The 12,202-nt window shown below is 47.9% G+C and overlaps 1 protein-coding gene across 1 annotated transcript in view; it reads right to left on the bottom strand.

The window, feature by feature from the left end:
• Positions 1 to 11,235, bottom strand: part of ABHD17C (abhydrolase domain containing 17C, depalmitoylase) — a 60,629-nt gene extending 49,394 nt beyond the window's left edge. Inside the window, exon 1 of the mRNA XM_003810731.5 lies at positions 10,375 to 11,235. Coding sequence (XP_003810779.3) covers positions 10,375 to 10,970 — 596 coding nt within the window. The 5' untranslated portion in view covers positions 10,971 to 11,235. The remainder of the gene's footprint in view (positions 1 to 10,374) is intronic.
• Positions 11,236 to 12,202: the final 967 nt, after the last annotated feature.

Here is a 12,202-nt window from a genome sequence, read left to right as displayed (position 1 = left end):
ATCTGAATGACCTCGACTTCCTGGAAAACAGAGGTTTCCAATTTCACCATGGAGCCATGGTCCTTTAACACTCTAAAGTGAATCAATAATGTGGGAGTTATCAATGAGCTCCATTACACAGAGCTGTGAAAACGCCACATGAATCTGAGGTGCAAGGCATTATGGGAGCATTCATATTTTAAAAGGAAGCTTGCTGTTCAGGTCCCCCGGCCAACTAGGAAAAGGGAAGGTTAACTCTATTAAGGATCGTCCCATAAGTAAAGAGCAACCAGAACATCTTGAATGGTGCACACAATACAGGCTTTTGCCTTCTGGTCCTTGCCATCCCTAACTCTGCTCAGAGAAGTCTCTGATTCCTGCCCAGCTCCAAAAAGTGCAAAGTGGAGGGGGCAAACCAGGAATGGTTTGCAAAGTAACTGCAGGTGTTGGATTACAGGTAGGGTTTCCTCTCCTTTAAAGATCTCCCTTGGGGATATAAACACCTAGGTAGATGAAATGCTATCAGATTTAAAATACTAATGCATACCACTCTCCAAAGCTCTTGAGGCCATAAGCAACAATTCCAAAGAGACTTCCCCCTTAGCTACAAATAAAACTAAAACATCTTTACCGTTCCTCCACTTCCACAGCCACCAAGCTAGGCTTGACCTGGGTATGTGTATCTACACACAGTGGGAAAAGAAGCAACTTCTTTAACACTCCTTCTGATCTAAGCACCTAGTTTCAGCATGATCTCAGCATTTGGTTATTATAGCTCTAAAAATTTTATCAATAATCCTAAACAATACCATCCTCTTACTATGTGGAAAGCACTGTATTAAGCACCTGACAAGGTGGTTGCAGCTATGGTAACCATCATCATTATTTTAACTGAGGCTCGAAATGGTAGAAAACTTGCCTGAGGTCAAGCAGCTAATCACAGGCAGGACCTAAAATCAGATCTGTTGAACTCTAAAATATATGCTCCTAACCACACACACACACACACACACACACACACACACACACACACACACACACACACACACAAATCATAGGAAGCTCAGAACTGCAGGGAACATTTCTCCCCAGGTTACCCTTGAGACAACCTTGCCCATGTGACTCTGACATAAGAGCCAGAATCAGTTCCGGTTGTAAACCCTCCAAATGAAGAACTAAATCATTAAACCATTTCACGCCAGGAACCTCCAACCCAAGCCATACAGAAGTCCACTGGCACCATCAAGTTTTGGCCATCTTCCCTCCCTTGCCTCTTTTCTCCTGCCTTCTTCACCTGATGCCTGGGCTGACCTCCACTGCCCCACAGGCTGTTCAGAATTATGTCCACACCACAGATCACTTCTCATCAGCAGTCCCACAGCCCGACGGTGGATGGTGTGTCAGCTGCAGGACAGGAGACAGCAGAGTCAACCAAAGGGAACAGACCTATTTTTCCATAGCCTTTCACTTTCAGGCTTGCAATGGGCACCCACACACACGTGGTCTCAAAAAGGCAATGACGTCACCGCTCTACTGACCTGGTTTAAGGAATTAATTGTAGTCTATTCTTCAAGGTCGATGCTCTCTTGTCAGACTGAGCTCTGTGTCACACAGGGAGCTCAGTGGAGAGCAGTGACGATTCCATGCAACCCTCCATCCACAACTAGAGGAGGGGCAGAAGCCTGACTCAGGAGGCACAGAAGTGACAGCATCCTGGGGTGTCCACATGCTCACCCAGCCACAGCCCCCTTCTCTCAGGACTGCGCCCTCCTGCAGGCTCCAAGGAGGTGGCTCCATTTCTTTCTTTCTTTTTTTTTTTTTTTTGCAGTATGTATTTATTATTATTATTATTATTATACTTTAAGTTTTAGAGTACATGTGTACAATGTGCAGGTTAGTTACATATGTACACATGTGCCATGCAGCCCTCACTAACCCGGGGGTACAACCAGGTGAAGCAAGGATGGGAACTTAGCATGAAGGAGCCCAGCTCCAGGCAGCCAGGTCAGAACAAGGCTAGGTGGGGTGGGCCTCAGTGATGTGCAGCGAGTGTGAATGAGGGAAAAGGCTTGAGTGTAGAAAGAGCAATGGGACAGGCATGTGGACAGGAGATGAGAGGAGCCAACCCCAGAGAGAGGCAGCTGGAGAGAGAGGAACGGGGAAGGAGCTTCAGGCTCCCTGGAATCTCACAGATACGAATGTGGTTTCTTTTCAACCACTACCCCTTCATATGGTTTACTCTAGTGGGTTCCTGGCCACCAAAGATCTTTATCTGAAACCATCTACAGCACTCTCCCCTCATCCACTGCTTTGCTTTCTGCAGTTTCAGCTATCCACGGTACAGAACAAGATACTCTGTGAGAGAGAGATCACATTCACTTAATTTTCATTATAGTATATTGGCACAATTGTTCTATTTTATTATTACCTATTACTGATAATCTCTTACTGTGCCTACTTTGTAAATTAAACTTTATTGTAGATATGTATGTATAGGAAAAAACATAATGTAAACCAGATTTGGTACTTTCCAAGGCTCAGGCATCCACTGGGGGTCTTGAAATGTATCCCCCACAGGTAAGGGGGGATAGCTGTATATTAATGTATAAAAAATCTTTTCTAACATTCCATTTTTTTCAACTCTTAACAAATTATAAGCGGGGCTGATCTTAATATACTCACTGGCTCTTGGACATTTCTAGGCTAGTGTGTCTCAACTCTGGCTGTGTGTGTGCACACACGCACACTCATATACATAGACTGCACACTTAAAAAAAATCTACCTAGGAGATTCTGAAGTACAGCTAAGGTGGAGATCCACTGTACCAGAATGAATCCACCGTATTTCCCAGTGTAGTTAAGAAAAAGCAAATTCAAAAACATTAGGTGGTTTCCCTAAAAGTCACAAAACACAGACTTACCAGAAGACACCTCAGAAGCCATGCAGTTGGATCACAATTCACTGTTCCAGGTTTCAAACAGTGGAATGTGAAGCCCAGAAGTGTGAAGTGTCTTGTTTAAGGGGGCTGCTATGGTTTGAATACCTGTGCCCTCCCAAACTGATGTTGAAATGTAATTGCCATGGTAACTGGATTAAGAAGTGGGACCCTTAACGGGTGATCAGGCCATGTGGGCTCCATTCTTATGCCTTATCTCAGAGAAGCTTCTTTATCAAAGAGGGAGTCTGCGCCTCTCTCCCCTCCTTCGCTTGCCCTTTGGCTTTTCTGGAGGAAAGCTTTGAGCAAGAGCCTTCCTCCCGCCTTTGGTTCAAGAAGCCAGCCAGGAAGCAGAGCAGTCATCATCAGACACCAAACATGCAAGTGCCTCGATCTTGCATTTCCCAGCCTCCAGAAATTGGGAAAGAAACCTCTTTCTTTATAAACTACCCAGTCGCAGATCTTCTGTTACAGCTGCACAAAACTGACATAGTGAATTAGTGGGAGTGCTAGAGTCAGAAATGATTTTTCTACTCTAAAAGGTTTTGTTTGTCTTTTTTGAATCACATCTTTTAGATGAAATTAGAAAGCCTATTATTTAAAGCAGCCCTAACAAAAAAAAAGCACTCTGTTATCCAAATAATAATCTCCTAACTGTATATGTTGAGACTCTGGATTCCTGTACACAGGCTTCTTAAAGTAGAGCAGATTTATAGTTTCAACACGAGCCTAAGCAAAATCCAGTACAGAGGGTAAACTCTGCTATCAAAATGAATACTGCAATTCCTAAAGCCAGATTTTGGAGTCTTATACGGGATTATCAACACTGAAGAGAGTTGTTACTAAATTTGGAGACAGAGTGAGGAATAGAAGCAGTAATATAAGGTAGGGAATGACCTTAAAGGGAAACTCTAAGTAATCTCAGGACCGTATGATTTAAGTGACTTCTGCAGGGGAAAAAAATGCTTTTTACACCAATATGACATGGCATTATTAGAATTTTAAGACTTGATTTTGGTTTTTGGAGACAGGTTCTTGTTACGTTGCCCGGGCTGGTCTCAAACTCCTGGGCTCTGAGACTACAGGCATGAGCCACCATGCCCAGCTAATTTATTTTTTGTAGAGACAAGGTCTCACTATGTTGCCCAGGCTGGTCTGAGACTCCTGGGCTCAAGCAATCCTCCCACCTCAGCCTCCCAGTAACTGAGACTACAGGGAGGTCTCAGTGAGGCTGTGTCACCGTGCCTGACCTAAGACTGAATTTTAGAGAAGACTGAGCCTCTAAGAGTGCACTAAATGAAAACAACTGTGCTCGGAAGAGAACACATTAAGGAGTTATTGCCCATTAACACAGAAAATGAAGTCATCTGTCAGATCCTTTGCAACTGGATTACTGGAGAAAAGCAAGGCCCCTCAAAACAGAACCACGGGTAAGTAAATTGTGGTGAGAGGAGAGTGAGAGCTCAGATTCTGGTACTGATAAAGAGAGAAAACCTGCCGAACCACACGGTGAGGCAAGCCGGAAGAGCCAGGTATGACAAAAGAGCACTTGGAAACAGGCTGAAGGTGGACCAAAGAGAAGGGCTCTGAGTGGATCCCCAAAACGGACTATGCCTACTTCAATTTCAACAGGTCTGTTCTTAAGAGTTACATTCTTCCTGTTCACATACTGGCTGCCTTGAATTGCAAGCCAACATTCTATTTCCTTTGTAGAAATATCATTGTGCTTTCCCCTTATGTCAAACAGTATTCATAACATTTCTGTTTTTTTTGTTTGTTTGTTTTTGTTTTTTTTGAGATGGAGTCTCGCTCTGTCGCCCAGGCTGGAGTGCAGTGGCGTAATCTCGGCTCACTGCAACCTCTGCCTCCCGGGTTCAAGCCATTCTCATACCTCAGCCTCTTGAGTAGGTGGGATTATAGGTGCCTGCCACCACGACCAGCTAATTTGTGTATTTTTAGTAGAGATGGGGTTTCACCATGTTGGCCAGGCTAGTCTCAAACTCCTGACCTCAAATGATCCGCCCGCCTCAGCCTCCCAAAGTGCTGGGATTACAGCTGTGAGCCACCGCGGCCGACATATTTCTGTTTTTCTGTTCCCTAATCACTCAAACTCAAGCACAAACTCTAAGCTTTCTTCCCTTAATGGCATCATAGTATTCCCTCTGAGAACACTGAGAACAAAGAAGTTAGGTTATTAACTTCAACATGCCCAGGAAAGTAACTTGCTACTGGAGGAGAATTCCACCCTGAGACTGCTGGCTGTGAACACCATTCACAACCAACAGAAGGTGTTTTTCAAGGGTCCCACGACCTGAGAGGATGCCACTACAGCTTTGCTGTGACATGGATTTTCCAATTATGGATCCTGTGAATCACCGACACAAAAGTTATAAAACAGCAAATCATAGTTACGTATTCAAAATGCCTCTGAAATATATCCATCCTTTTACAACAAAAAGAAACAGCTTGGGATTAACGATACTTCAAGAGTACGTAGTACACGGTCTGGCACAAGCAGAGCATAAATAAATGTGTGTTTAACAGTTTGGGGTTTTTTGTTTGTTTTGTTTTTTGAGACAGGATCTCACTCTGTTGCCCAGGCTAGAGAGCAGTGGCACAATCACGGCTCACTGCAGTCTCAAACTTTGGGGCTCAGACGATCCTCCCACCTCAGCCTCCTGGGTAGCTGGAACTACAGGCACACACCACCACACCTGGCTACTTTTAAAAATTTTTTGTAGAGATGGGGGTCCCAACTATGTTGCCCAGGCTGGTCTTGAACTCCTGGGCTCAAGTGATCCTCCTGCCTAGGCCTCCCAAATTGCTGGGTTTACAGGTATGAGCCGCCACACCCAGCCTATGTTTAATGGTTTACTGGTCAAATGAAGGAATAAATGAAATATTAAGTCTTTTGTAATTTGCCTTTTGTACTAAAGGCACCGAAGAGTCTTATTTATCTTCTTCCCTCCGCATCTGCTTTCTCTGACTGTATCAACGTTTCTCTGCCTACATTACCAAACGCCTCTCTCCTCCACAGCTTTTGTCACCAGCATCAAAAAGAAGCATCAAAGATGACTTCTGTGGATGGCATCAGCAGACACCTAAGTTACAAATGTCCAAACAGGAGAGTCCCACTCTCCTGTTCCTCCAGATTAAAATATTTCAGCTAAAATACTCTGCCTCCTTTACACCTCATTCTTCGGGCTATTTGCTTGTTTGGGTTTATAGTTTCAAATCAGTCTGATTCACTGTCTCTTGAGTCATGGTGCCACTTGTGCACACACAGTCTAAAACTGTTCAGCCCTAAGAGGATCCCCTGGAAGGATGTGTGTTGAGGAGGCTGAATCTGCCTACTCCCACCTTAACCAATAGGCAGCCATTCCTGCACAGATTAATCACTTTACTTCCCCAACTCAAGTGACAACAATACACTCCAATAAGGTGACCCTGATTTTCAGTGTCTTTTCCACAGATATGTCTAAGTGATTTCAATTCATTCCCTCACTTGTTTGTATTCACAACATACTTATATTTCTTACCAGTAATGCAAACGTAAAACAAGTTTTGATCTTGGGGCTCTCCATCATGCTCAATGAGCTCTCCTCATTGTGCATGCCACTCTTCCTGGCTCCTTCAAACCCTGCCTCTCCGCTACACTCTTTTCAGTAACTTTTCAAGAGTTTAAAATAATCATCTATTGGCCAAACGGCAACAACCACCTTTCTTACCAAATCTACTTCCTCCTGAAACCCTTACTCTGGATTACGTGCCCACCTTAATACTCATCATCTGGGGGGATTCACTGTCTTTATCCATGCATGAGGGGTCTGCACACTGGTAGTATTTACATCTGTTTCAAGGGCTGGACAGCTCACTCTAGCATGAGCAGGAGCTGGCACAAATAGGTAATGGATAAAAGATGTAGCGACATACAAAGGATGGGTTAGTATTGTTCTTCTCTTCAATACAGACATTTCAGTGTCACAAGAACACCAATATAATGAATACAAAGTGGATGAGGCCTCAAGCCAATACATCTGGCCCTTTTTTTTTTTTTGTCTATGGTTGTACCCATGGATATTAAACCCCGAAGATAAAATAAGATCCAAGTACTTGTAAGAGTCCAACTTAGGAAAAATTAACTTTACCCCACTTATTTATGGGGCGCCCATTATGTGCAATTTGTTCAACAAATACCAATGACTACCTATTATTTTAAGACACTTTGCCAACTGTCAGGAATAGAGAAGACATAGTGTCCCTGCCCTCAGAGATCTTCCAATTTAGTGGAGATACAGTTAAATAACAGATATAGCAACACTGTGATAACTCAAGCAAAGGGGCTGAGTACCAGGTGCACAGGGAACACAAAGGGTCTCCTAATCCAATTAAGATCCAGTCAGGATCCATTGTTCCTAGCACAGGAGAAGGGCAGATACAAAAGACGATGTGAGCAGAAGAGTGGGGCAAAGTCCTGAGTGTGGGGCTTTGGGGCCTGCAGGGCACTGCACCTTACAGTCCTCCTGGGGGAATAATCTTAAGTACAGAGATGAAGATGACTCAGAACAAGGCAAGCTCTCCAATCAGTGTCCTGGGGAGTGTGGTTAACTAGGAGGGCAGGAAAGATAAAGATTCCCAAAGAAGACATGGGGGATGGCCGGTGGAAAACAGAGTCTGACCCAGTAACAGAAGAATGGACACATGGGATGGAAGGCATTCCTGCCATGGCACTGACCTGAATTAAGCTGTAAAAGAAGAGAGAATAGCATAAGAACTTGCTCCAGGCAAGTAAGAGCAGAAGAACCATACTGAACAGCAAGAGGAAAGTGGTTGAGGGGCTGATTGGCTTCAGAATTAGGTAACTCTTATGTCAGCAGAATAACCAAGACACACAAACGCACCTCCTGAAGAATCTGATAAATATGATTACCGTGGCAATGGTGCCCTCGCAAGAGTACTAAACTGGTAGTCAAGAGACCTACTGCTGATTTGCCGCCAGTCTATCCTCCTGTCAGATGAGCTGGGTGAACGTGAGCAGTGTCCATACATGAGTTGGGAAATAAATTTAGCAATTCACAACCATCTTTTTTTTTCTTTTTTATAAAAGTGAAATAGGCCAGGCGCGGTGGCTCATGCCTGTAATCCCAGCACTTTGGGAGTCCCAGGTGGGCGGATTATGAGGTCAGGAGATCGAGACCATCCTGGCTAACACGGTGAAACCCCGTCTCTACTAAAAATACAAAAAATTAGCCGGACGCGGTGGCGGGCGCCTGTAGTCCCAGCTACTCGGGAGGCTGAGGCAGGAGAATGGCGTGAACCCGGGAGGCGGAGCTTACAGTGAGCCAAGATGGCGCCACTGCACTCCAGCCTGGGCGACAGAGCGAGACTCCGTCTCAAAAAAAAAAAAAAAAAAAAGTGAAATAAAACAACATATTCTGCTATGTGTGCTGCCCATAGAAAAATTACTGTTTTGTGAAGCATTGGCTTCAGGTATGTGGATACAGACGTGTATGTGTGCTTGATCAAAACGTAAAATGTGTTTCTTACTGTGAGGTTACAGTCAAAACAGTTTGAAAAGCACAAGACATGAGGATCTATAAGGTTCCTTCAAATTCTAAGCTTCGCATGCAGCCTTTAAATTCTAACCTATTTTACAGGTGAATAAATTAACTTTGATATGAGTTCTGGTATAACATTAAATAAATCATGGGCAATCTTTAGACATACCATCAGATAATTCAAAATTATCCAAAACAATTACCCTTAATTCAACTGATACACTATCAGATAATTCAACATTATCCAAAACAACGCCCCTTAATTCAACTAAATATGACCAAAAAAAAAAAAAAAAGTTTCCAGGAAATAACTACACTCCACGTAAGCTATAACACAGACACACCTGTATATTTGGGGCAAAGGGTGAGCCATGTGAAAGGCTTTCATTGTAATGTGGACATGCACACACAGAAGCAATGTTCTATGGAAACTCTTCAATTAAAAAATCTACTCAAGGTAGGATTTTCATGTTTCAAATTTTAAAGATCTAATGCCAACCTTATTTTTAATACCTTTGCCAACAGCAAATTCTAGCAAGCTATCGACTGTGTGTGACACATACTTTTGAAACCCTTTACTGGAACAGGTGGCTTTTAACTACTTACAGACTCTGACCCAATGCATCTGCATATGATACATTCTCATCTGCCTAAGCCACTTTCGAAAAGCTATAATCCCAATGAGGGCATCCCCTTCAGGACTTCAGGAGGGCATAAACATGCAACATAGAGCAAATATTAAGTACTTCCCTGTTGGACAAGCCATTTTCCCAGACAGGCAAGGAGTCACTTAGGAACATATGCGTGAGTACGAATGAAAAAAAAAATCATTTACGTTGGTGATGTGCATAAGCAAACAGGTTTTAGATAAAAACTATAGAAGGGTCCATGGCGACAATAATGCCCGGTGTACTTCCTCTGGGGACTCTTTCATCTGAAGAAATCAAATCTCATCATAGACATGGCCTCAGGTTATTTTCACCATCACTGCTATGAGGCAGGTCGGAAAGGTCACAGATACCCAAACTGGAGCACAAACAGGTAACCTGACCTGCCCATGTATAAGACTTTTGTCTAATAGTGAATAAAAGTCAGGTTTTTGGTTTGCTTGTTATAAAACAACCAGGTCTAACCCCTAAACCATGCCCCCAGTTTGTGCCTGGCTCACAGATGGCCCACCCTAAACACTTTTCAGTCCTTCTGTGAATGCTAATTTAAGGTCAGAGATTTCCCACCCCTGCAAGTTTCGAACTTATCCTGGACTGTTATGGAGGCCGTGTGGAAGGTGCCAGGCCCACAGCTACCAGCTAACTTCCTGCCCCACAGTGCCACTACTTTGCCCCACCAGGAGGCAAACTCCCCGCTCCACCCGACGCTCCAGCTGCTTCCAAGGTTGCCCAGACATTGTCCTGCCCGCACTTTACAACCAGAAAGTCTTTTAGAGGCCATCCTGTCTCGCCCACTGACTTTACAGGGAAGGAAACTGAGTCTAGAAACCCATGTGCCTTGCCCAAGGTCACTTCAGCTCGTACAAACGAAACACGAACCAAGTTGTTTCTTTCTGCCCGGTACTTAAGCACCCACACGCTGCCACTCGCGGTGACCGGAGCCACAAAAGACCCAGCCGGTGGGCCGGCGACACACAGGCGAGCCAAAGCAGGCAAAATTCTCTGAGTCCGAGCTCTCCAGGAACCTGAAGGCTGGCGCGGTTTTTGGAGAGGGTGGGAGAAAGCCAGGGAGGGACAAGAAAAGCGAATTTACGGCGGCCAAGGGGCTCTCCGCTGGTCCTCAGCCCCGGAGGAGGGGCCCCTCTCCTGGCAGGCCGCCCCAGGGGCCCCAAGAGACCCCCACCCCGCCTCCCCACAGCTGGAAGTCAGGCCTGGCGACCCCGGCGGGCTCACCGGGTGCGCAGCGCCTGCCACGCGGCGTCGATGTCGGCGTAGAGGTTCTTCTCGGAGGGCTTGCCCGAGCTGACGCCGTATCCCGAGTAGTCGTAGGAGAAGATGTTGCAGTTGATGCGGGAGCCGAGGCCGATGTAGAAGCTGCACATCTGGCCCAGGTCCACGGCGTTGCCGTGCGAGAAAAGCAGCGTGTAGCGGCTGGAGGGCGCGCAGCGCACGAACATGCAGCCGAGCCGGTTGTCCCGGGCCGTGCGCGAGAAGAAGACCTCGACGGCGTCCAGCTCGCGCTGCGAGTACTGCCAGTCGGCGCGCTCGCTGAGGTGCAGGCTGCACGCACCGGGCCCCGCGCCCGCGCCCTCCTCGGGCTGCTGCGGTGCCGGCTGGGCCGCGGCGGCGGCGGCGGCGGCGGTAGCCTGGGCCGGGGCCGGGGCGGACGCGCCGGCGCCGCGCTGCTCCGGCGCCAGCACCGTGTAGGTGGGCTCGGGCGGCAGGAAGGCCAGCTTGGCGGCGATGCGGCTCGGGCAGGGCGGGCAGCAGAAGAGCCAGCACAGCTCGCCCAGCGAGAAGCCGTTCATCCTGGGGCCTGGCTCGGGCATCGGGACGGCCTGGTGCCCGCCGCCGGCCTGGCTGGCTGGCTGGCTGGCCCGGGAGGACGGAGGGCGGACGCGCGGCGAGGGAGCGGGCAGGCGAGCGCGGAGGGCGGCTGCAGCCCGCCCGCCCGGCGGCAGGAGGAGGCGGAGGCGGAGGAGGGCAGGAGGCGGGGCCGGCCCGGCGGGCGCGGCGCTCGGAGCCCGGGCGGGTCAGCGGCGGCCCCGGAGCCCAGGCGAGGCGCGGGCGGCCCGGGCCCGCGCGCGGCACACAAAGCCGGCGGCGGCGGCCATGGCCGGCTCGTGCGCGCCGCCCCCCCGCTCCCGTTCCCGCTCCCGCACGCCCGCCGCCGCCGCCGCCACTTCCGGGTTACCGCGCGGCGGCGCCGCCGCTGGGACGCGGCGCAGGGCCGGGCATCGGGGCGGGGCGCTGCGGGCAAGGGCGCGGGCACCTTCCCCGGCCTGGGAAGCACGTTCTCGACCTGCGGCCGACGGGGGCTTCCAGGCGGCTCCGGGGCCCGGAGAAGCTGGGTGCCGGGGCTGGGGGCTTTGCGCCCGGACAGCTGGGCCGATCTGCAGAGGGGACCCTGGAGGGGGTGCATGTGTCCCGGGGTGGACCGCTCCCCTCCCCTCCCCCTGGGATTCCCTCCCCCAAATCCAGGTTTCTCCCGTGGATGGAGGTTCTTGGGAGTCTACTGAAAAGGAAACTAAGGGGTGGACAAGAGTTGGAATGTGCCCGAAATATTTGGCTCTCGTGTGTGCTGCTTTCTGAACGGGCTCAGTATCAAAAGTTCTCAGCACCGTAAGGGGTACCGGGGTTGTGGGATAGGGTGGTCATCAGTGTGTTTCTTATTAGGAGAGGCTGTTTCTGTATAGGTAGCAACAGCGTTTCCTTTCTAAGGGCATGGTTTTACCCTCAGTACATTTCTGTATCTATAAAAGTCAGCTGTTAGAACAGGAGGGTACTGTATTTAGCAACAAACCATGTTGAGGTTGTCATTTCTAATCCCACGTGTGGCAGATTTTCCGGTAGTAAGTATATACTAGGTATCGTTTACAGTGTTTGTGTCTCTAGAGTTGTTTTGGGTCCAGGATTTTTCAGTGGTCTTAGTCATGAACGATTCTTATACTGCTTTAAATCTACTGTAATCTTGGCAGCCACCTTTACATGATTTTTCAAATATAACTCTCGGTGCCTTGAAACTGTGCTCTGGTGCCAGTTTCCACAGAGCCTTCTATAC

This window comes from Pan paniscus, chromosome 16 (assembly GCF_029289425.2).
Source record: "Pan paniscus chromosome 16, NHGRI_mPanPan1-v2.0_pri, whole genome shotgun sequence".
Taxonomy (NCBI): Eukaryota; Metazoa; Chordata; class Mammalia; order Primates; family Hominidae; genus Pan; species Pan paniscus.
Note: the sequence above shows the minus strand (reverse complement) of the source record. Positions and strands in the feature narration are given on the sequence as shown.